Consider the following 26,458-nt stretch of genomic DNA (forward strand, 5'->3'; position numbering starts at 1 on the left):
TCGCCCTGTAGCCCTCACCTCAGTAGTGATGAAGTGCTTTGAACGCCTGGTCAGAGACTTCATCATTTCTTCACTACCAGACACACTGGACCCACTACAGTTCGCTTACCGTCCAAATCGTTCCACAGACGATGCCATCTCTCATCTCCTCCACACATCACTCACTCACTTGGACACTAGAAGGGGGAATTATGTTAAAATGCTCTTCATAGACTACAGCTCTGCATTTAACACCATAATTCCCTCCACACTCACCACCAAGCTGGAGCATCTGGGACTCAGCTCATCTATGTGTCAGTGGATCTCCAACTTCCTAACTGGCAGACCACAGGCAGTAAGGATGGGCGGACATGTCTCAGCCTCCACCACTCTCAGCACTGGAGCCCCCCAGGGGTGTGTTCTGAGCCCCCTGCTGTACTCTTTGTACACATATGACTGTGTGGCCACTACCAGCTCCACCACCATCATCAAGTTTGCTGACGACACCGTCGTGGTGGGCCTGATCTCTGATAACAACGAGACGGCCTACCTGAAGGAGATTAGGAATCTGGAGAACTGGTGCCAGAGGAACAACCTCCTTCTAAACGTCAGTAAGACAAAGGAGCTGATAGTGGACTTCAGCACTAAGCAGGAGAGGAACTACCAGACCCCCGTCATCAACGAGTGCCCAGTGGAGAGAGTGGACAGCTTCAAATACCTCGGAGTTCACATCACGCAGGACCTGTCATGGTCCTGTCACATCAACACCGTGGTGAAAAAGGCCCGACAGCGTCTCTACCACCTCAGACGCTTGAGAGACTTCCAACTGCCCTCCAAGGTGCTCAGGAACTTTTACTCGTGCACCATAGAGAGCATCCTGACGGGAAACATCTTAACCTGGTTCGGGAACAGCACCATGCAGGACAGACGAGCTCTACAGAGGGTTGTGCGGTCAGCTGAGCGCACCATCCGCTCCGAGCTCCCTGACCTGCACTCAATCTACAGCAGGCGGTGCTGGACCAAGGCCAGGAAGATCGTGAAGGACCTCAGCCATCCCAACAACAGACTGTTCTCTCTGTTGAGGTCAGGAAAGCGATTCCGCTCCCTGAAGACCAACACAGAGAGACTGAGGAGGAGCTTCTTCCCGCAGGCGATACGGTCTCTCAATCACACCACCACACAGTACTGACCCACACATATGGTTCTTACACACACACTGGACTTTCTGGACATTGTTTTTGCACACATTGTTTTTTTGCACAACACTGGTCACTATATTCTTCATTTCCGGTTAATACTTGTACAGCTGCTGTTATTGTGTATATATTTATTTATATTTAGATTTCTTCATACATTCTTATATAGTTCTATATTGTGTATTTTGTTGTACAGTTATTTTATTTTCAACTTTAATTTATATATTTTATCTTATTCTTCCCAGTTAAATTTACCCTTCATTCTAATTTGTGTTGTACAGTTATTTCATTTTTAACCTTAATTTATATTTTATTCCTTCTTAGTTAAATTTACCCTTTTTAATTTTTCATATTTATTTCCTATCTTATTCATAGCCTTTTCCTTTTTTGTTTTCTTTAGGTCACGAGCAGTTGTCCAAGCATTTCACTACATATCGTACTGTGTATGACTGTGTACGTGACAAATAAAATTTGAATTTGAATTTGAATTTGAATTTGGTGGCGGACGCACTCTCCAGACATCCACTGCACGGATGCTACCTGTCCGAGACAGACAGCCATGTCAAGGCATATGTGAGCAACGTAGTGACAAGCAAACCTATCAAGTCACATAAGTTGGAGGAAATTCGTAGAGCTACACAGAGGGACCCAGAGCTTCAAAAAGCAATCATCTTCATCAGACAAGGGTGGCCTCGGAGAATGGCAAAGAGCTCACCACTCCAAGGCTTTTATGCAGCCAGAAGCCACCTTTCAGAATCAGATGGTCTAGTGCTCTACCACGATCGCATCGTAATTCCCACAGCACTTAGACCCAGTATCCTTGACCAATTACATGAAGGCCACCAAGGACTAACTAAATGTAGAGAGCGCGCAAGATCAACAGTGTGGTGGCCCAACATTGGACTTCAAATAACACATAAGGTGAGGTCATGCAACTTTTGCAGAGAGCACAAGCCTACACAGCGACGGGAACCTCTCGTGACTACTCCTCTGCCCAATGGCCCCTGGCAAAAGATTGCAGCTGATCTTTGCGAGCTTGAGGGTAAGAACTTTCTTGTCGTTGTTGACTATTTTTCAAGAGACATTGAGATTGCTTCCCTCACTACAACAACCAGCAGACAGGTCATTAACAAGCTTAAACACATGTTCGTTAGATGGGGCATCCCGTTAGAACTGGTCAGTGACAATGGGACGCAGTTCACATCATCAGAGTTCCAAGACTTCAAACTGAGTTATGGCTTCACCCACACTACGTCGAGCCCTCATTACCCCCAGTCAAATGGAGCTGCTGAAAGAGCTGTCCAAACGGCCAAGTACATTCTCAAACAGCCTGACCCCTGCTTAGCCTTAATGAGTTACCGCTCTACACCAATTGCAGCAAGCCCAGCTCAACTTATGACAGGACGTCAAATCCGCACCACCGTCCCAGTACTCGAAAAGACATTGCTGCCCAGTCCAGTCAATAGGGACACAGTGTGCCAAAGAGATGCTGCAGCTAAGGACTCTTACAGATTCTTCTACAACCGCAGACATTCAGCTCGTCCACTTCCTGAGCTTCTCCCAGGCCAGGATGTTGTAGTGAAGCTTGACGGGGAAAAGGGGTGGACGACTCCAGCCAAGGTCATCAGTAAGTCTAAGGAGCCGAGATCCTACTTGGTGGAGATGGCGAATGGGAACGTGACTCGCCGCAACAGACGACACCTTCAGCCTGTCCCAGGCACCGCTGATCCTGAGGAGCAGCAGCAGAGCACTGTTCCAGCTACATCGACTACTCCAACTAAAGGGGCGGCCGCTTCCCAAGAACCACCAGTAAGGCAGACATTGCCAATCCCTGTCCCGGGGTCTCCTCTCCACCCTACCACACCTGTGAGAGTGACTTCCAGGGGGCGGGAGATTAAAGTACCTCTCAGATTCAGAGACTGAGGACTATCTCCTTTCTATGTTCTAAGGGCAGAATAATCCCTTATCAGGACTGAGGGTAGTCTACCCCTGTGATGTCCTGCGTTCTGACAACACTGTTTTATGTTTAAAGTACTTTTGTTAAAGGGGGAGATGTTGTGAAATCTGTTTATGTTGTCCTAGTAAGGCTACCATGAGGGCAGCCACTAGAGGTCGCTAGGAGACCGGTGTGTATATGTGTTTTCCAGAAATTGATGTAGCCACGTACACTGCTGCTACAATTGAATAAAAAAGTGGTTCGTGCTTGAGAACCCTGCGTCTTATTGCCTCCGAACATGACAGGGAGGGATAACCATTGAAACAGCTCACATTCAGCTATCACACCTTTTCTCCTCATAGGGGTAAAAAAGTTTTTACTGTCCCCCTTTCCTGAGGAAAAGAAGCCAAATGCCAGCACACATCTGAGAGCGCATGTGGAGTGTGTAATCTGAAGGGTTAAAGAAATAAGCTGTTTTACTTTATCAATTGCCGGACGCATTAATGAATCTTTTACAGTGACTTGCCTAATTTCGAGTTAGGGCTGATACAAGTGCAGGTTGGTTTCCCTTATATACATAACTTGTTATTTTACTGGAAAGAAATATTTATGTAAATTTCAAAATATTCTTCTAACTTTTTTTCTACATTCAGAATGTTATTGGTTTTTTTTTTCATGAATGCTGTTAAAAATTGACTTGACCCAACACAAATAATAACTGGTTGATTACTTTACATAATTTCAGTTGAGGTGTGGAAATGTGCTAGCATGTTCTTTTAACATTTCATGAAACATGTACTTATGCTTATAGAAGGATAGGCTCACACATTTTTTGTGCATGTCTCTTTGAGAGGTATTTTGATATGTAAGTGTTAAAATAGAAGTGATCACACTTTTGTTTAATCATTTTTTTGAACTTCCATGTCTGAGTCCAGGCTCTGCACAAGTCATACCACTGAAGACCAGTAACATGAAGCTGGCCTTGTACCTGCCAGTAGTAAGCATGACTTAATTAAAAAATCCAATTTGACATCTGCAAATACTTTCAGTTGATACAACCTTTTACATTTTGACATTATGCTTGGAGGTTATGCTTGATTTCCACAGCATGTGCTAGTTCTAGACATGGCTCATGGTAACGAATCAATTTGTGGGCCATATAACTGCAAACTTTACAAATGCAAATGTCCCTCTTCAGTGAATACCCACACACATTGCGTTGGTGACAGATGACGGGTATTAAGAGGAAGACACGGAAAAGGTGAAGCATTCTTATGTAACTCTAGGCATCAGATTAGGGGTTCAGGCTGCTGTAGGACAATACGTTTCCTGTCTGCACTAGTCCAAATTTAGATCCGACAAGTGGTTTCTCCATACTCATGCCCATTGTTTTCACTGGTGGCATATGCAGCGGGTCAAAGTCACTGTATGCCTCTGCTACCTGAAGCACTGACAGGTCAGGAAGAGGGCTAATCATTCTTCTGAAGAAATTTCAATTCAATTCAATCTTATTTATATAGCACCAAATCACAACAAAAGTTGCCTCAAGGTGCTTCATAGATACAGAGAAAAACCCAACAATCATATGACCCCCTATGAGCAAGCACTTTGGCGACAGTGGGAAGGAAAAACTCCCTTTTAACAGGAAGAAACCTCCGGCAGAACCAGGCTGCGACCGGTTGGGGTGAGAGAAGGAAGACAGGATAAAAGACATGCTGTGGAAGAGAGACAGAGGTTAATAACAGATATGATTCAATGCAGAGAGGTCTATTAACACATAGTGAGTGAGAAAGGTGACTGGAAAGGAAAACTCAATGCATCATGGGAATCCCCAGCAGCCTACGTTTATCGCAGCATAACTAAGGGAGGATTCAGGGTCACCTGGTCCAGCCCTAACTATATGCTTTAGCAAAAAAGAAAGTTTTAAGCCTAATCTTGAAAGTAGAGATAGTGTCTGGTTTATTCTAGTTCTGGTTCCACAGAAGAGGGGCCTGAAAACTGAAGGCTCTCCCTCCCATTCTACTTTTAAATACTCTAGGAACAACAAGTAGGCCTGCAGTGCAAGAGCAAGTGCTCTAATAGGGTGATATGGTACTACAAGGTCATTAAGATAAGATGGGGCCTGATTATTTAAGACCTTGTATGTGAGGAGCAGGATTTTGAATTCAATTCTGGATTTAACAGGAAGCCAATGAAGGGAAGCCAAAACAGGAGAAATATGCGCTCTCTTTCTAGTCCCTGTCAGCACTCTTGCTGCAGCATTTTGGATTAGCTGAAGGCTCTACAGGGAGTTTTTAGGACATCCTGATAATAATGAATTACAGTAGTCCAGCCTGGAAGTAATAAATGCATGAACTAGTTTTTCAGCGTCACTCTGAGACAGGATATTTCTAACTTTAGAGATGTTGCGCAAATGGAAGAAAGCAGTCTTACATATTTGTTTAATATGTGCGTTGAAGGACATGTCCTGGTCAAAAATGACTCCCAGGTTCCTCACAGCGTTACTGGAGGCCAAGGTAATGCCATCCAGAGTAAGAATCTGGTTAGATCTGATATTTCTAAGATTGTCAGGGCCGAGTACAATAACCTCAGTTTTATCTGAATTAAGAAGCAGAAAGTTAGCGGCCATCCAGGTGTTTATGTCTTTATGACATTCCTGCAGTTTAACTAATTGGTGTGTGTTATCTGGCTTCATAGATAGATAGAGCTGGGTGTCATCTGCATAGCAGTGAAAATGTATGCTATGTCTTCTAATGATGCTGCCTAGGGGAAGCATGTATAGTGTAAACAGAATTGGTCCTAGCACTGAACCCTGTGGAACTCCATAATTAACCTCTGTGTGTGAAGAGGACTCTCCATTTATATGTACCAATTGGAGTCTATTAGATAGATATGATACAAACCACTGCAGCACAGTACCTGTAATACCTACAGCATGTTCTAATCGCTCTAATAGGATATTATGGTCAACAGTATCGAACGCTGCACTAAGGTCTAGCAGGACAAGCACAGAGAGAAAGAAAGTGTTCCTTTGAATAAAACATATCACACAAGCGTATTATATTGACACCACAATGTGTGAGGCAGAAAAACAGCAAAAAGTTTCTGTGTTGACAATATTTACTCTAATCCTTCTCTACAGACTTGGCCCTGTACAAGCTTAACTACCAGCATCTTTGCATGTGGACCTGGTTTTATACCCAGTGAAGTTGAGAACTACAGATCCAGAGTAAAGGTTAGGTGCAATGTAATTTTTATTTTTACAAATACATTATAGTCATACTTGAGGACTGTCAATATAATAAACGTAGCTCAGAGCTAGCTATTACTGTTTGACAGGCATTTAAATTAACTATCCAGTAAGAAACATACACATGTGCACCACTTTAAAAGTTACATCTGTCCGAGGTTTGTGCCATTGCTGTTCTGATTAAGTACAGGTGTAAACCGGAGGAACCACTGGCACACTGAGCTGGGAGAAGTGGGCTGTCTGGAACAGCAAACCAACTGCATGGCTGCCATGTGCAAGCCACACAGGAGCACCTGCACATCATCATAATTACAGGAACTGCATTGTGGAGGACTACCTGGGGATGGGTGATTTTCAGTCACTGGTGCAGGGTGGTGGCTTGAGGGGCAGTGCCAGGGAGGCTGGCAGGGCAGCTGAAAGCAATTCAATAATTATGCTCTCCCTCTTACCGTGACGCCGGGAGGAAGGAGGAACAGGTCGAGACAGCTGGAAAGCTGTCAGGATAAGAAACTAAATAAATAAAATACAAAATTGTAAATAAAACCAATCACAAACAGTGTCTTGGGGTCTTACTGTGATCAAGCCATATTTTGCACAAACTGAACAGCTTGAACTGTAAACTTTCAGAACACTTCAAGTCGATCTCAGTCAGATTACCAGTGCTGCCCTATTTTACACTATGAGGCTTGTCGTGCTACTTCATGGATCTGAAGCAAAAAGCTGGTACAGTAATCTCTCCAGTTACCCTGCCTGTTTGACACTAACAACAACAAACACAGATTAAAGCAATAAGTACAAATAGAAATTTAAACCTGTATGATCAAATCTTACTCTTGAAATTATATCATTTTCCACTTTACTTCTATAACTTCTTTTACATCTGTATACTATTAACACAGAACACAATACCTGCTTCCTGTATTTACATCATCCAATCAGCGTGCTGAACATTCTCACGTGGTTTGCAGTGACGCGTTTAGGTTCGCTTGGAGTTCATTTAGATTTTTCTCCGTGTGAAAACCGCAGGATAAAGCTATAAGTTGACAAACTCGTCGGGTGAATCGGACCAGAGTAAACGAACTACATGTGTGAAAATTCCACGAAAGAGTGCCTCCGTACACAGAATGCATCATCATCATCAGGAGGGGCGGGTTCCTTGGCAGCTGAGATGACGCTAACAGCAATCTCTCTAGGTGTTTCCTTCCTGCTCAAAGTTTCTTCTTCCTGAGGTTACTGTCTGATGATCGTGTCCGTGTGAAGGTAATGTTAGCAGTCTGTAATGTTTTCCTGGCTAACATTAGCTGTGTGCAGAAAGTTATTCAGGCTTATGATATTTCAACCAGCAGTTCGTAGCTGCTGACTGTAGTATAGAGACTTCTGGTAGACCTTAAATACCATTACTTAGCTTGGCTCTTAGCTTTCCTGTCAGCTTGGCACAGTTTAGAAAAGCAGTGAGACCTCATAACACGAAGCCAACATGACTTTATCAGTCCTGTATCAGTGAACTAATTAGCTTCCTCTGCTCTCACAGGGGCATGAGTCTATGCACCGCTGATACCTACAGTACAGTATCCATTAGACTGCCTTCAGACAGCGAAGCCTGTAACAAAACAGGTTATTGAGTATATTGAGACCATTTAAAGAAGATCGCATATGACTCACAGTTTACAGCTCAATGGAAGAATTCAGATGTTGAGATGCAACATATTTAAAATAGAATTTTTACCTTTTCCTTGCTTAGCTTAGTATTTTGAAAATATTACAGCTTGTTTTCTCTTCTTTTAACAGTCTTAAAATATTCAGTTGCCCCTTTTAAACAATAGAATAGCTACACTCTTGTTTTCACCACAAATGTTTAACATTTTATTATTACCTGGTTTGTTTTGATATGGCTGCATATCTTAAGGGCAGTTGCACTGAGTTATGCTGAACTCTTTGAATTTACTGTGTGAGAATGCTGGGCAGTATGCACAAAAAATAATGTGTTTTTATTTCTATTTCATATATAAGGATAACAATACATTTCATTATTTCTATTTTATATCTAATATCTCTGCTTTTCTTTATCTATATGGGTAACACCCCCTCCAATCCATTATCAGAATAGTTGTCCAAGAGCCAAGGAGCACTTGTGGAGAGTTATACAGGGAATGCAGAATTATTAGGCAAGTTGTATTTTTGAGGAATAATTTTTTTATTGAACAACAACCATGTTCTCAATGAACCCAAAAAACTCATTAATATCAAAGCTGAATGTTTTTGGAAGTAGTTTTTAGTTTTAGCTATTTTAGGGGGATATCTGTGTTTGCAGGTGACTATTACTGTGCTGGCAAATTAACAAAAAACAAATATATACCCATTTCAATTATTTATTTTTACCAGTGAAACCAATATAACATCTCCACATTCACAAATATGCATTTCTGACATTCAAAAACAAATCAGCGACCAATATAGCCACCTTTCTTTGCAAGGACACTCAAAAGCCTGCCATCCATGGATTCTGTCAGTGTTTTGATCTGTTCACCATCAACATTGCGTGCAGCAGCAACCACAGCCTCCCAGACACTGTTCAGAGAGGTGTACTGTTTTCCCTCCTTGTAAATCTCACATTTGATGATGGACCACAGGTTCTCAATGGGGTTCAGATCAGGTGAACAAGGTGGCCATGTCATTAGTTTTTCTTCTTTTATACCCTTTCTTGCCAGCCACGCTGTGAAGTACTTGGATGCGTGTGATGGAGCATTGTCCTGCATGAAAATCACGTTTTTCTTGAAGGATGCAGACTTCTTCCTGTACCATTGCTTGAAGAAGGTGTCTTCCAGAAACTGGCAGTAGGACTGGGAGTTGAGCTTGACTCCATCCTCAACCCGAAAAGGCCCCACAAGCTCATCTTTGATGATACCAGCCCAAACCAGTACTCCACCTCCACCTTGCTGGCGTCTGAGTCGGACTGGAGCTCTCTGCCCTTTACCAATCCAGCCACGGGCCCATCCATCTGGCCCATCAAGACTCACTCTCATTTCATCAGTCCATAAAACCTTAGAAAAAACAGTCTTGAGATATTTCTTGGCCCAGTCTTGACGTTTCAGCTTGTGTGTCTTGTTCAGTGGTGGTCGTCTTTCAGCCTTTCTTACCTTGGCCATGTCTCTGAGTATTGCACACCTTGTGCTTTTGGGCACTCCAGTGATGTTGCAGCTCTGAAATATGGCCAAACTGGTGGCAAGTGGCATCTTGGCAGCTGCACGCTTGACTTTTCTCAGTTCATGGGCAGTTATTTTGCGCCTTGGTTTTTCCACACGCTTCTTGCGACCCTGTTGACTATTTTGAATGAAACGCTTGATTGTTCGATGATCACGCTGCAGAAGCTTTGCAATTTTGAGACTGCTGCATCCCTCTGCAAGATATCTCACTATTTTTGACTTTTCTGAGCCTGTCAAGTCATTCTTTTGACCCATTTTGCCAAAGGAAAGGACGTTGCCTAATAATTATGCACACCTGATATAGGGTGTTGATGTCATTAGACCACACCCCTTCTCATTACAGAGATGCACATCACCTAATATGCTTAATTGGTAGTAGGCTTTCGAGCCTATACACCTTGGAGTAAGACAACATGCATGAAGAGGATGATGTGGACAAAATACTCATTTGCCTAATAATTCTGCACTCCCTGTAGAAAGGAATCAGCATGTATCAGTGTTTCAATGCACTTAACCACCATCGACTGTATGAATGCTCACCACACATGATTCCATAGCGGAAGAAACGGCATGTTGAAGTGTGTTTTTGAAGTTTACTGATCAACATTTAGACAAGCCTGTGAAATGCTAGAAGAATAAAGTCTGATCATGTGAGACCAAAACTGAACTCTTTGGATGCCACACCATGTTTTGAGATCAAAAGGCACTCCATATCACCCAGTGAAGTCTGGAGGTGGGAACATCAAGCTGTGGGGCTGTTTTTCAGCATATGACACTGGCAAGCCTTATACAATTGAATGGAAAATGTATTGAGACATTCTTGATTTAAAAAAAAAAAAATCTGCTGCCGCCTACCAGGATGATGAAGATGAAACCAGTGTGAACATTTCACCAGGACAATGATCCCAAAAAGAGATTCAATGAAACTGTCAGTTGGTTTTGGAGACAGAAAATTAAGATGCTAGAATAAACCAGCCAATCACCTGACCTTAATCCAACTGAAAATCTATGGAAAGAACTAAAGCTCAGAGTTCATGGAAAGGCTCCACTAAACCTTCAGGATTTGAAGACCTTGTTTAAGAAAAATTAAACAAACTTTTCACATTGCGAGTCTAGCTTTTTCTTGTTGCGTTTGTATGCTTAACAAACTGATCCAAACACTTTCATCCTTGAAAGATTCTCCCTGTTAGTGTATAGTGTGGCGTTTGTACTACACATTTTTTTTTTTTTATTGCAAGAATGATACCCATCATTAATTTCAAAACTTATAGTGGTTAGATAGTAAAGTCTGTCATACAGTTGTTCTTGTGGATGCACCCGTTCATTGCACCCCTCACAGAGAGTGACTGAAGCTGCAATGGCTATCGCTGCTTTGACCAAGAAGATGTGGATATGAAAACAATGATTGTACAGCACTTGTCTCAGAGTTCCTGATGACTTCAATTCACCCCCTTCAATGCAATGCCAGTCCTTCTTGCTCTGCCAGTAAACTCCAGAAAATACTGTTATGGTTTAAAGGTCTCATTAAAGTCTATAAACTTCTCAATGTCTGTTATTATGTGTGACATTGCCCTAACATCAACCACAAGTCCTTTGTTTCAATCCGCAAACTTAGAATTCACCTATCTTGAATGCTAATGTGTTGTCTTCAGTGCCAGTTGTTTGTTTTGCATTGGCTTTCTTTCTTCATCTCCAGTTTGAATCTTTATGAGTGGAAGGGGAAAAAAAAAGTGCAGCACCATTTCTGTCCTCTGGACTTGCCAGGTTATTTATTTTTTTTGGCCACAATTATATCAGGTTAACATTACTTTACATTACCTCCTTCTATTTGTCTGTCCTTCTTACTGGGACACTTTGCCATAGTCTTCTTCATTTTTGTCATCTTTTTCATTGTCTTAATCCTCATTGGCCTCTCTCTTCCTTTAGAGGCACGGGTGGGGAACTCCAAGCCTCAAGGGCCGGTGTCCTGCGGGTTTTAGATCTGTCCTTGATCCAACGCAGCTGATTTAAATGACTAAATTACTCCCTCAACATGTCTTGAAGTTCTCCAGAGGCCTGTAATGAGCTAATCATTTGTTTGACCCAGGGTGATATCTAAAACCTGCAGGAAACCAGCCCTTGAGGTCTTGAGTTCCCCAGCCCTGCTCTAGAGGTGCCCCAGGAACTTTGCCTCACATAACACATAGTTTTTGTCATCTCTGTAGATGTATAATCTGTGTTAACTGCTCCCTTCTGGACTCATAACCTGTTGGCACAGCCATCATAATTAGATTTTTTTTAAATTTAATTTATTACACATGCACACTCATACATGTCATAGGTCAAAGTGTAAGTGTAAGAGCACATCCCCAACAATTTGTGCAACACTTAACAAAAGCTGAGTGTCTCACCTTCAAGTCTTTGTTTATAATTAAACTATGACTTGAATATGGTTTTGGTGAACACCTCAAATAAAAACAGCTTCTATGTCTGATCATAAATCCACTGAAGTTGATCAATAAATCCTCTAAATGTTTCATTGAGGCTGCAAAAAGTTTTAATGTTTAAAGTATCACCACACTTTAGAAATACTCAATTAAAGTGTGACTGCATTTAGAGTATGACTTCCGTTATATGCGTACATACTCATATAAGTTCTCAGCTGTGCTCTAATATTAATGTCACTGTAGTTTTCCGCGTGAGTCCATGGAGTTAACAACAGTTCAAAATCAGGACTTAATCTCTGATCATAAATAGTTATACAGAAGAAGTTCTCAGAGCTGCTATCAGTTTTCTGAATCCTCCTTTTTTCTGATCCTAAACACCACATTTAAAAGTTTGATTCTGTTCATCTGGACGTGGTGTTTTCATTGGGAGAAACGTTTCGTCACTTAACCAAGTGACTTCTTACGTCTCGGGTGACTGCAGGTTTCCCCAACCTTAAACAGTACATTTGCATAAACAATGAAACCAGCCCACTGAATGAATAATGGGCTGTGAGGTCAGTTTCTTGATCATTAATATGCAAACAGTCATGATCATTGATCAAAGACCATTGATAAATAGCCATGAGTACCATTCACAGAGAGTTGGGGAATGGCTGCAATCACAACATTGTAAGATGGCAAAAGATGTACCCTTAGGCCCCCTCCTTGACATGGTCTTTCCCTTTTCATGTAAATGGCCGCCTTGTCTTGAGAAGGCCAGCTGTGGCAGAAAAGAAGCAGCTGATATGTGGACAGCACACACGATGAAAAGTAGGATTTCAATTGATGTGCACATGAATGATTTGTGTTTTCTCTGCAGGCAAAGGTAAAAAATGTGTGTGAGCTGATGTGGATGTGAATTCAGCAGCATGGATCAGTGTGAGGACATAGAGGAGGGAGTCCCTCCCTCTAAAAGAGACAGAGAGAGCCAGGACAAAGGTCAGAGGTGAGATGACCATCTCTAAATGTCCATGACTCTTCTCCATGTCACAGATCAGCACTCACATCACTGCACCATCATTATTCACAGGAACCAACCTGGACCTGAACCCAGCTGTTTTTCCTTCAAGAGTGACCAGTCGATTCCTTTTTATATTGGGTTTAAAGAAGGCTGCTGTTCTCCTGCAGAGAGGTAATGTGTGTCTTAATGCTTTTGGTGAGTTGGTGTCTGTGAATAAATCCTCCATCATGTTTAATGTCAGCTCAGCTCTTTCTTACACACATTTTTACACACATTGTCCTGCTGACAAGTTTGTTTTTATGGAGGTTTGTGGATTCTTGCAGGGATAAAATCAAGAGCAATTCAATTTATTTATATAGCACTCTTCACAGGATAAAAACCACAAAGTGCTTCACAGTCATATAAAACAGATATACATAAAATACACCAAAAATCAAACATACAGCAAAAAATCTAATTAAAAGCCAGTCTAAATAAATGAGTCTTAAACTGCTTTTTAAAAGAATAAATATAAGCAAGAGCATTAACGGTGAGCACTGAACATTTAATCTAAAACCAGAAGAAAAAAGTTTAGACTTTGTTTTGTCTAGAAACTGGTGTACTATAGTACAGCAAGTCCCTCAGTTCCAGCCTTCGTGTACATCCCCTCAGTGGCTTTAAATTGAAGCTAAGTTGATACTCATGTGTTTGTCTGCTTTAACAGAAAGAAATGGCTAATTAGAATAGTTACCTGTAAATATATCCAAAGATGAGTTACACAGGTTACCCGAGTTATTGGATAATTATATTTCTGTGAATGTGTTTCTGTGGTTGTCACTCACTCTTATTCAGTTTCCTGTTAATGAGCTAACAGAGAACAGCTTTTCTGCTGTTACTAAAGAAAATATTTCCCATCAATTTGTCAAAATGATAACTTAACTTTATGGTGACCTTTGAAGTTGCCCTATGGCATAGGCCCAATCCAGATCAGTCAAACGTGGCATGGTTTTAGCCAACCCCAACTGACCACTGTAGCAGGGTCCATGCTCACAGGCACCAGTCAGCTTCTGATTGTCAGTATCTGGGATACCAAAACCTCAAAACGGTAGTCAATAGCAGAATAATCTGTTTGAAATTAGCAGAGAAGACTTGGTAAGTTTTTCACTCATATACTCAACTATGCTGCTCAACCTATACCATGTTTGGCAGCACAGCATGACATGAACTTTGTGTTAGTGTTTTGAAAAACATGAGTCGTAAAGAATGCAAAAAGCCACTGACCTTCACTTAACTGTCTTTGCGTCAGATACTACAAGGCACTTTTGGAGCCCCAAGCATTCGCAGGAGACAGCTGTGTTGCTTTTATTTATTTATGTTTTCTTAAGGCACTGAGAACCATAAGCATCCTGGATAGCCAGCTCTATGTTTTCTCATTTATTCTTTACAATTCCTCCACAGGGTGGACCAGCAGAGCTCAGAGGTTCCCAGTGATCAGTCTGCCCAGCAGCATCAAACACAGCTGGACTCCATATTTATGGTCTGTACATGTACAACTGCTACAATACTACAATTCTTTTCTGTTCACTCATCTCCATGCTGGGTGTGTGGATTGTGTTGTAGTTTAGGAGATAGAGCCAGTTGCCTAGTTGTCTGCAGTAGTGGAGATGAGGTGAAGAAAATTGTATGAACAACCAGGCATGACCTATAGAGCAACACACACACACACACACATGCAGCACACACCTCATTGAATGGTTTTACTTCATTTTTACTACTTTCTACATTGCAGATATATACTGAAGACATCAAATACAGTGTCTTGAAAAGTATTCGACCCCCTTGAACTTTTCCACATTTTGTCACATTACAGCCACAAACATGAATCACTTTTATTGGAATTCCACGTGAAAGACCAATACAAAGTGGTGTACACGTGAGAAGTGGAACGAAAATCATACATGATTCCAAACATTTTTTTACAAATAAATAACTGAAAAGTGGGGTGTGTGTAATTATTCAGCCCCCTGAGTCAATACTTTGTAGAACAAGCTTTTGTTGCAATTACAGCTGCCAGTCTTTTAGGGTATGTCTCCAGCTTTGCACATCTAGAGACTGAAATCCTTGCCCATTCTTCTTTGCAAAACAGCTCCAACTCATTCAGATTAGATGGACAGCGTTTGTGAACAGCAGTTTTCAGATCTTGCCACAGATTCTCGATTGGATTTAGATCTGGACTTTGACTGGGCCATTCTAACACATGGATGTGTTTTGTTTTAAACCATTCCATTGTTGCCCTGGCTTTATGTTTAGGGTTGTTGTCCTGCTGGAAGGTGAACCTCCGCCCCAGCCTCAAGTCTTTTGCAGACTCCAAGAGGTTTTCTTCTAAGATTGCCCTGTATTTGGCTCCATCCATCTTCCCATCAACTCTGACCAGCTTCCCTGTCCCTGCTGAAGAGAAGCACCCCCAGTTGTTAACAATGGCTTTCTTCTTGCCACTCTTCCATAAAGGCCAACTTTGTGCAGTGCACGACTAATAGTTGTCCTATGGACAGATTCCCCCACCTGAGCTGTAGATCTCTGCAGCCCGTCCAGAGTCACCATGGGCCTCTTGGCTGCATTTCAGATCAGCGCTCTCCTTGTTCGGCCTGTGAGTTTAGGTGGACGGCCTTGTCTTGGTAGGTTTACAGTCGTGTCATACTCCTTCCATTTCCGAATAGTCGCTTGAACAGTGCTCTGTGGGATGTTCAAGGCTTGGGAAATCTTTTTGTAGCCTAAGCCTGCTTTAAATTTCTCGATAACTTAATCCCTGACCTGTCTGGTGTATTCTTTGGACTTCATGGTGTTGTTGCTCCCAATATTCTCTTGGACAACCTCTGAGGCCGTCACAGAGCAGCTGTATTTGTACTGACATTAGATTACACACAGTAATCACTCTATTTAGTCATTAGCACTCATCAGGCAATGTCTATGGGCAACTGACTGCACTCAGACCAAAGGGGGCTGAATAATTACGCACACCCCACTTTGCAGTTATTTATTTGTAAAAAATATTTGGAATCATGTATGATTTTCGTTCCACTTCTCACGTGTACACCACTTTGTGTTGGTCTTTCACGTGGAATTCCAATAAAATTGATTCATTTTTGTGGCTGTAATGTGACAAAATGTGGGAAAGTTCAAGGGGGCCGAATATTTTTGCAAGCCACTGTATATGAAGAAAGATGTCAAAGTATCCACCCTTTGGCACTATAAACCCTTGGTCTTTTCTCAATGAGCTTCAGTCACCTGTGTAAGGTTTTCACTTACACTTGTTTCTTGTCATGGTTCATTTGTGGAATTTCTTGCCTTCTTAATGGGGTTGAGACCATCAGTTGTGCTATGTAGAAGCTTAGGCTGTCAGGTATTGTTCCAACCTATTTGAAAACTGTTAGCTGATTAGTTCTTGCCATAATATGAATTCTAAGTATAGAGAACAACAGTCCATCATTACTTTAAGAACTGACACTTTGAATGTGTCCCCAAGTGCAGTTGCAAAAATTATCAAGCGCTACAACAAGACTGGCTCACATGAGGACCGTCCCAGGAAAGGAAGACCGAGTCACCTCTGCTGCTGAGGATAAATTCATCAGTCACCAGCCTCAGAAACTTTCAGAACTTTTTTCCATAATAAATGAAATCATCTGTATAGATTTACTTTGGTTATTAGAAGTTTCGTAGTTCCCAGGCTTGTCAGGTCTTTGGTATATCTTTTCCACTCACCTTTTGCTTCTGAAGTGGTTGGTCAGGACAAGAGATGGCACCTTTATACCTGTATGCAAAAAAAAAAAACACTGCACCCAAAATATGTCATAGTTGAGCAATACTGATCAATCTAATAAACTTAAATCTACACCATCCTCCGTGTTCTGGTATTCTAAACAGTGATTTGCAGAAATACTAAACAACCTAAATAATAGGGTTGCCAACTCCCAGCAAAAAAAATAGGGAACCACCTCCCCACCCGCCGCCTGATGATGCTTAATCAATGTAATCGACTTTTTTTTTAATGCACGTGTTTAAAAAAAAAAAAAAAAAAAAAATGCACAGAAATCAATTATTTTCCTACAATAATTAAATAGATTCAACATCTTTCTTCAACAAAATTGCAGACTGCACAGATGGTACCTTCTGGTAGTTGCACGTGAGTGAGTGTGTGTGAATGGGGGGTGCGGTTGTGTGACTTCCTGCTGATCACAAAAGGGTCACCTCCCTTACGATGTATATGGCTCAATTACTGTAACGGTCTACTATACACAAACACAGGTGAGGTCATAAATGGCAAGAAGTAAACATCCTCACTACATAAGAACAGAAACCGAACCTTCACATAGGATGTGCCTGTAGTTAAACACTATAGCTAATTACCCATTCAACAGGCTAGGGAGGAGGATAGAAACAGAAGAATGTCTTTGATCATACAGTTTAAGGCAAGGCTTACAAATGTAAGTAACACAGTGGCAACATTTAACTATTTCAACCTAACACCGGTAACTGCCAAATTTATTTGCCATTAAAACAGAAGGATGGTATCTCCATGAAACCTCTCTTGACATGTCTAGATGATATTAAAGTTTGGTTGGCTTTAAACCTTTTTATAAAAAGAAAACAGAGGTGTTGGTGTTTGGACCCAGTGGTACCTGTGAGCCTTCCTCTGTTGATTTGGGACCCTTGGAAGTTTATTTTAAACCTGTTGTTTCTGACCTAGGTTTTAAGTTGGACAATGGTGGGGTTTTTTTTTTTTTGTTTTTTTTTTTTTTTTAAATTGGCCAGCCAAATTAGAGCAGTGAAGTCCAGCTTTTATCATTTAAAGCGACTGGCAAGAGTGAAATCTTTCTAGGCAGCACCTCGAAACAGTGATCCATGCATTTATTTCATTTATTTCTTTAATCAGTTTTCCATTTGACGTTTATTCAGCAGTGTGAAAACTTTAGAACTTTTAATCTCAGCCAAACTGGTTTACTCACAAATAAATAAAACACTGAAAAAAGCCAAACAATAACATTTTTAAGTTATATAAATGACCTATATTTATCATGTTTAACCTGAGTAGCGAAAAATGGGGTTTTAAAACGATGTGCCGGTAGCTCGCTGTTTTCGCTGGCTTTAGTGAGCTGGCTAGCTATGGAGCTAGTGGGTAACAGACGTCTCCAAGACATTGGGAGCACTTTTGCAAGTATGTGATGTCTTGATAAACCGAGCAGATATTTGAAGTTTACACAGCTACATTCTCGCCTGAAAATATGTTAAAAATGTAATTTGTGATCCAGAAAGAATAAGAGTAATATTAAAACTAAGTAGCTGCCGCCATTGTTGGAAACTGCAATTGGCTGGGCCGCGCTATGAATTCTGAGATATGGTGGGTCATGAAGGATACACCCTACCCATCTTTCAAATCTGGGGAAAAGGAGGAAGCATTTGTCAACCGCATTTGGAGGAGTCTACAAATTTGGCCAGCCGCGTCGCTGTGACGTAATCGGCCTACAAATGCGGCCTCAGGAGGATGCAGCCCATGAATTTGGAACCCCCCCATCACTCTCTTAGGTCAGCTGACCAGCTGCTCCTGGAAGTACCGAAATCCAGAAGGAAGCTTGGAGGGGACAGGGCCTTTTCTATCGTGGCTCCTAAATTATGGAATAACTTGCCCTTGCACAATAGAGAGACCCCTTCACGCTCCACTTTTAAAACACATCTTAAAACAAATTTTTATTCTTTAGCTTTTGACCTCATTGAGACTCGTAATTAAATTAGTTATTTTATTAATTATTTTGCTTTTTCTCTTATTTGGCTTTGATTTAGATAAACCATATCCTAGTCATGAGAGATTAGGGATGGGTATCGTTTAGGTTTTATCCAAACCGGTACTTTTGAAACGGTGCCAGTGCTTAAACGGTGCTCGAACCCTTTAAAGCCGGTCGGAGTGGGCACGCTCTGTTTTGCGTAACTATTTTTAAATCCCGGTAGCACTGCAACCACGTAAGCTAGTGCAATAATTTTTTTTGAATATGAAACCAGAGGAGTTGTACTTACATCTTATGCCATCAGCTTGTCCTAGGTCACAGTTTCCTTCCACACATAGCTTTGCAAAAACTGCATAAAAAGTACTTGCAGCAACAAAAACATAATATTCCAGAAACACGCTTTGCTGATCCGATTAGTTCTTCTTAACACTTCCTACGTCCATCAGCGCGAACTATCGCATGTCCGCCATGACCTGCCCAAAACCGGAAGTGATGTCATTTTGCGGAAATGTAGTTTTTTACCATCAGGGCCTTATGAGCCTATACTGGTCTTTTTAAAAGTTATGTTTGACTTTATGACTTTCTGTGTCGTTTCTGGGATGCTTAAGACTCATATTGCACTGCTGGAAATAGTTCATTTTGATGCATATGCTGTTTTTTTGCAAATTTGCATTATAATATTTATTTTCGTTTGTCCTGCAGTATATAAAAAAACATGTATTTCAAAAATAAAACTATGAAGACACTTGAAATAAATTTCCTGTGATGGGAAACTATTTTGTGCAACTTTTTTGTATTTACAGTTTTGAGAGTTAAGCCTCTTAAATTTCTCTAACTAGAAATATATGTTAAAAAAACAAAAATGATTTTCAAATTTTTTTTGTAGTTTATTGCAATTTTTTTTTTGCAATGTATGTAATTACTATGCACTTAATGCATACATATTATTAAAATTTGGACTATAATGGTTGTATTGATGTATATCAACTTGAAATGCTCCCAAAAATGGCTCCACAACATGTAAAAATATAATATAAGCTCTGGCGGCCTTGGTTCTATGGTAGGTCTTAAAGGGTTAAAGAATGAAGAACACAAACTTTGTCCAAAAACCTATTATGTTTTTACTTTTAGCAGTCTCCTTTTTTTCCGCAAAATGATAACTAAGTTAGCCTTTTCTATTGATACAACATACCTCCTTTGTTTGGAACCGGTGCTTAAAAAATGGAAAACACGAACTTTGTCCTAAAACCTCTCATGTTTAATTGTTTTTTTTTTTGTTTGTTTTTTTTTGTAAAAATATAACAATGTTAGCCTTTTCTGCAGCTATAGGGCATATATGGTATCACTCTTGGCTGGAAGCAGTGCTTAAACAAAAACACAAACTTTGTCCAAAAACCTCTCATGTTTAGCTTTTTCCTCTTTGGTCATTTTAGCCTTTTTGGCCAGGGTGAAGGGAGTATCTGCCATCAAACAAGAAGACAGCCGCATGTAACTACGACTGTGTTTGCTAGTTCACCTTACATGCATTAATTTAATAACATGGTGTGGTGAGAATAAGGCACGGCGGGTCCAGGGATCAGTGTTTAAAGCCATTTTATTTCCATCACCTCACACCACAACCACCCAACCTCGTGTTTTTAACTTGGCGGACGTGATTAAGGATGCCGTGCAGGTGCGTCCGCCCTCCCTGCATGGCACCGCCGGCCACGCCCCACCACACATGGTTAGCCTACTCAACATAAATTACAAACAAACAACATTAAGCTACTCACCCAGAGAAGAATGGCTGCTGCTGCCATCATCATCCGTCATCATTTCTGCTACACTGGCAGGTAGCAGAAGGTTCTTGGGGGATATCAGTACCCATCCCTATGAGAGATGGCATCCAACTTCACACTGTGAAGCTGGCATATAGAAATATACTATTTTTTATTTTTCTGTTAGGGCTCTGTATTTTTTTTTCTTTGGTTAGTTGTGAGTATTGCATGTTGTTTCTAGTTCTTGCACTGCACTGCAGTGATCGAAAGATGTTTTGCCGAATGTTTGCACTGGACATTAATGGGAAAAATGCAGCAGAGGTGAACCAACACACAACAATGACAACCTATGGATATCATAAACTATCCCTTAATTGTGTTGCTATAAGCTCAGGCTGAAAGGGGATTTCCTGTGATGCACTGAGCTTTTGTTCTTCACTGCCTTCTTTTTAATCCACAGGTGTTTCTCTACCTATGCCATCTCATTTAACTTAATTTAATCCTGCATTCTGTTCTAGCTTCTGGAGGAAAACATCATCACCTTTGTGAAGAATGAGCTGGGCAAGATCCAGAAGGTTCTGAGTCCGGATTATACGGAAGCCTTAGAGAGTCAGAGGGAAGATGAAGGTGATGAGCAGAAGTCGAGCAGAAAGGCATTTGTTGAGATCACAATGTACTTCCTGAGGAAAATGAAATATAAGAAGCTGGCTGATCATCTACAGAGCCGTAAGAAGATTCCTTTATTTAAGTGTGTGTGTGTGTGTGTGTGTGTGTGTATTTTTTTTCTTTTTAATCTATTGTTTCTTTCAGGAACTTGCACTAGGGATTACAAGTGGAGCCAGCATGAAATTAAATCTAATCTGCAGAAGAAGTTCCAGTGTGTGTTTGAGGGGATCGCTAAAGCAGGAAACCCAACCCTTCTGAATGAGATCTACACAGAGCTCTACATCACAGAGGGAGGGACTGCAGAGGTCAATGATGAGCATGAGGTCAGACAGATTGAAACAGCATCCAGGAAACCAGACAGACCAGAAACAACAGTCAGACAAGAGGACATCTTTAAACCTTCATCTGGAAGAGTTACACCAATCAGAACAGTGCTGACAAAGGGTGTGGCTGGCATTGGGAAAACAGTCTTAACACAGAAATACGCCCTCGACTGGGCTGAAGGCAAAGCCAACCAGGACATCCAGTTTATATTTCCATTCACTTTCAGAGAGCTGAATGTGCTGAAAGAGGAAAAGTTTAGCTTGGTGGAACTTGTTCATTACTACTTTACTGAAACCAAAGAAGCAGGAATTTGGAGGTTTGAAGACTTCCAGGTTGTGTTCATCTTTGATGGTTTGGATGAGTGTCGACTTCCTTTGGACTTCAACAACACAGCAACCCTGACTGATATTACAGAGTACACTTCAGTAAATGTTCTGCTTGTAAATCTCATCAGGGGGAACCTTTTTTCCTCTGCTCGCATCTGGATAACCACACGACCTGCAGCAGCCCATCTCATCCCTCCACAATGTGTTGATATGGTGACAGATGTCATGGGGTTCACTGATCAACAGAAGGAGGAGTACTTTAAGAAGAGATTTAGAGATAGGAAGCAGAGAAAAAGGATCATCTCCCACATCAAGACATCACGAAGTCTCCACATCATGTGCCACATCCCAGTCTTCTGCTGGATCACTGCTACAGTTCTGGAGGATGTGCTGAAAACCGGAGAGGGAGAACGGTTGCCCAAGACCCTGACTGAGATGTACATCCACTTCCTGGTGGTTCAGACCAAAGTGACGAAGGTCAAGTATGATGGAGGAGCTGAGACAGATCCACACTGGACTCCAGAGAACAGGAAGATGATTGATTCTCTGGGAAAACTGGCTTTTGATCAGCTGCAGAAAGGAAAGCTGATCTTCTATGAATCAGACCTGACGGAGTGTGGCATCGATATCAAAGCAGCCTCAGTGTACTCGGGAGTGTTCACACAAGTATTTAAAGAGGAAAGAGGGCTGTATCAAGACAAGGTGTTTTGCTTCATTCATTTAAGTGTTCAGGAGTTTCTGGCTGCTCTTCATGTCCATCTGACCTTTATCAATTCTGGAATAAATCTACTGGAAAAACAACAAACAACCTCCCAGACGTCTGAAACAAGCGAGCCTACATTCTTCTACCAGAGTGCTGTGGGCAAGGCCTTACAGAGTCCAAATGGACACCTGGACTTGTTCCTGCGCTTCCTCGTGGGTTTTTCACTCCAGACCAACCAAAGTCTCCTGCGAGGCCTGCTGATACAGACAGAAAACAGCTCACAGACCAATCAGGAAACAGTTCAGTACATCAAGAAGATGATCAATGAGAATCTGTCTGCAGAGAAAAGCATCAATCTGTTCCACTGTCTGAATGAACTGAATGATAGTTCTCTAGTGGAGGAGATCCAACAGTGCCTGAGTTCAGGACTTCTCTCCACAGATGAGCTGTCTCCTGCTCAGTGGTCAGCTCTGGTCTTCATCTTACTGTCATCCGAAAAAGATCTGGATGAATTTGACTTAAAGAAATTCTCAGCCTCTGAGGAGGCTCTTCTAAGGCTGCTGCCAGTGGTCAAAGCCTCCAACAAAGCTGTGTAAGTAAATATCCTCTTTTTATTTCTAAAATGTTAAAGCTATTTAAGAAGAAAGTCATGCAAATCAAAATCTAATCCTGTTAAAAATGTCAAATTTTTGAATATAATGATGTAATCACAGTCAAGTAAGTTTTAGTTCTAGTCTTTCATAACAGTAGAAAGTGCAAGTACTCCATATGACCCACCCAGGCTGATGAACAAAATCATATTTGTTTTTCTATTTAAAGGTTCCTGTTGCTGGATATAAGAAAAAATGTACTGATTCATGAAAAAAAAAATCTATTTATCCAGCTACTCATTATACAATACATTCATTTTGTCCCTGTCATCAAGAAATGTTATCAATAGTGCTCCTGGAGAAATATTTTTTTTTATCTTTTTCCAGACCACTTTGGTACACTTCCTTCAGATTAGTTCAGTTGTCAAGACCAAGCACCTCCATAAGCCATTTTACCAAAATAAGAACAGGTCTGAACACTCAGCCCCCTGTGCCTCAGGTTTTAAATTCACACACTTGACTTTAAGACATTCATGTAGTTTAACTTTATTGGTTTGTATCTTCTGTCTTCATGAGTAGACACAGCTGGATATCATCTGCATAACAATAAAAATGTATCTTATGTTTTTTTTTTTAATAATACTGCCGAAGGAAGGCATGGATAATGTAAATAGAACTGATCCCATCACAGAACATGTGGAACTCAATGTGAAGAAGACTCCCAATTCACATTAACAAATCTGAGTTTATTAGATAGATGTGATTCAAACCCCTTCAGCGCAGGACCGTCCAATACCTATGGCATATTCGAATTTCTATAGTGAAATATCACAGCGCTGGGGTTGAACGCGACAAGAATAAAGGTGAGTCTACAGTCAGAGTTCATAAAAAGACCATTTGTAACCTTTAGACAAACCATTCTTATAAAGATGATCAGTTTAACTGCTCTTTTAAATATAAACGAAAGGTTCGAGATTGTCCCAGAATTAGCCTAGACAGGTGGGACGAGTAAAAGGTTTTTCAGCAATGGTTCAGTTGTGGAAATCTTAAAGGCCTCTGGTACATTATCCATCGATGCAGGTTAATTGATCATTTTTAAGATTTGGTTAAATTTTGTCGAGTCTTCTAGGAATGGTGTCTATGTACATCTTGATGGCAGTTGGTATGTGATTATATTATACCAAGAAAATTCAGTCATACAATAACAATATTTGCCTACGTTTCACGCAACTCAACAGCTGAATTGTAACGCAAAGTCCACCCTGAAACTGTTGCAAGGATACAGACTAAACATAATATCACAGACTTCAACCATGTTTCCCTCTCGTTCCACCTGATTGGATACACATCATTTGTTGACTGTCCTACACGAGAAAATAAAACCCTTAATCTGCAGTATGCCAATGTCAGTAAAGCTGACAATGTTACTACCTTGCCGCCACTTTGTAGAACAGAGTACATCAACTTCTGTGGAGACACAATTGTACCAACAAAGAGTGTATGCTGTTTCCACAACAACAAACCGTGGAACACAAGTAACATATAGACAAATCCTCAACCAGAAAAGGTCACTTTTAGAGATGGTGACAAAGATTGGTTCAAACAGGTGCAACATCAGCTGGTGAAGAGATTAAAAATAGCAAAAGTGGAATACAAAAAAACATTGAATGGAATCTACAATACAGCAGCATCCGTGAGGTGTGGAGAGGATTCTATATCACCTCTGACTCCGTGGCCACACCCACTTCCACTGCTTCTCCTCAGCCGGCTTCTTCTAATTGTCCTCCACAAGTGTGCTTCTCCACCACAGCTTCCCCTACTCGCATCTTGCGAGTAGAAAAGTATTTCTTTGTGCCCCCCTTTTCCCTGTTAATGCCCTACCTGGCCCCCTGGCAAAACTTTGCTAGACCCGCCCCTGCACAGTTACCAGCTGTCAGCTACTTAGAAAAGGATCCTGGTGTTATTTGTCTCTCAGAAACAGTTCATAACTTGCCTTCAACTCATTCATGTCACCTAAAAGGTAAACCTGTTTCATCTTCATGTTTCACTCACACCACATATCCAAACCTATATCATGGCCATCAGCTTACAGCTGTGGCTCCAGCAAACATCAGCTGATACTAGAAAGTAATATTAAATAAATTCTAACAACAGCTGATCAAGCTTAAACATGCTGCTGTTGTTTAATGCAACCTCTGCTGGTTTCCTGTTTCTGGCGCAAAGTGGGCGACAAACAAACAAGTACCCTCAGCTTTGGGGAAGTAGCAACAGGAGAGGGAGGGGGAGAGAATGAGAGAAGAAGAAACAGCTGCAGCGTAAAGATGCAGAATAACTCCAGCTTTGTGTCTTTTTCCATTTTAGCTGAAGTACAGGACAAAGTGCGTTCCTTTTCACCTCAATACGAAACGTGGAATATTTTCTCTGAATACGAGACGATTCCGTTTTTTACCGGATGGTAACTCTAATAACTAAACCTTATGAATGAAATAAAGTTCACTATCAGTAACATCATAGCACCCACCCAGCCGTTGGCTGTATAAAAACTCCGTCATGCTATCTAGTACGCAGTACGTGTTGTTGTAACTGACGTTAAAAATTCAGCACAACGAAAGTAAACTACACCTAAACTTAGTTTATATCTGACCCAGATAGACTGCAGGTCATAACTTCTTACTTGAAGTTCAGCTCATCTGACAGCAACCGCCTCGGGTCTCTCCTCCTCCTGCCTCCCCTTTCCCTCATCCACCTGCAAGCTTCTGTGAAAGCTCCGCCACAGCCACCACCAAGAGTTATTTTTACACATCAGCCAGCATCTGGCCAATCCCCACCACCTTTAATTGTTTATAGTATTAAATTCTGTTCTTTTGGATTCTTTAGGGCCAAGAAAGACACAACTCAAAAGTGTTCTTTTTACTTTAAAAAAATTATCTTTATTTTACATACCCGGGATATGGAGACCTGAACACAAAACACACAACCTCAGGTTTGAAGTACAAACGGAAGCCTAGGTATTTATATACTTGCTCTGGAGTCTGGGCCTCTCTTATATAAACCAATATAATCAGCATATAAGCATTTCATTTCAATTCAATTCAATTTTCTTTATATAGCGCCAAATCACAACAAAAGTCGCCTCAAGGCGCTTCATAGATACAGAGAAAAACCCAACAATCATATGACCCCCTATGAGCAAGCACTTTGGCAACAGTGGGAAGGAAAAACTCCCTTTTAACAGGAAGAAACCTCCAGCAGAACCAGGCTCAGGGAGGGGCGGCCATCTGCTGCGACCGGTTGGGGTGAGAGAAGGAAGACAGGATAAAAGACATGCTGTGGAAGAGAGACAGAG

At 41.2% G+C, this 26,458-nt stretch overlaps 1 protein-coding gene across 1 annotated transcript in view; it reads left to right on the forward strand.

Moving 5' to 3' along the window:
* Nucleotides 1-7,547: 7,547 nt before the first annotated feature.
* LOC146607783 (NLR family CARD domain-containing protein 3-like) overlaps nt 7,548-26,458 on the forward strand; it is a 43,334-nt gene continuing 24,423 nt past the window's right edge. The window contains exons 1-6 of the mRNA XM_085347374.1: nt 7,548-7,621; nt 12,850-12,975; nt 13,060-13,161; nt 14,428-14,506; nt 21,022-21,229; nt 21,314-23,114. Coding sequence (XP_085203500.1) covers nt 12,899-12,975; nt 13,060-13,161; nt 14,428-14,506; nt 21,022-21,229; nt 21,314-23,114 — 2,267 coding nt within the window. The 5' untranslated portion in view covers nt 7,548-7,621; nt 12,850-12,898. The remainder of the gene's footprint in view (nt 7,622-12,849; nt 12,976-13,059; nt 13,162-14,427; nt 14,507-21,021; nt 21,230-21,313; nt 23,115-26,458) is intronic.

The sequence above is a fragment of the Diplotaxodon limnothrissa genome, linkage group LG23, assembly GCF_057381915.1.
Source record: "Diplotaxodon limnothrissa isolate DT_005_m linkage group LG23, D_limnothrissa_male_GT1.1, whole genome shotgun sequence".
Lineage (NCBI taxonomy): Eukaryota > Metazoa > Chordata > Actinopteri > Cichliformes > Cichlidae > Diplotaxodon > Diplotaxodon limnothrissa.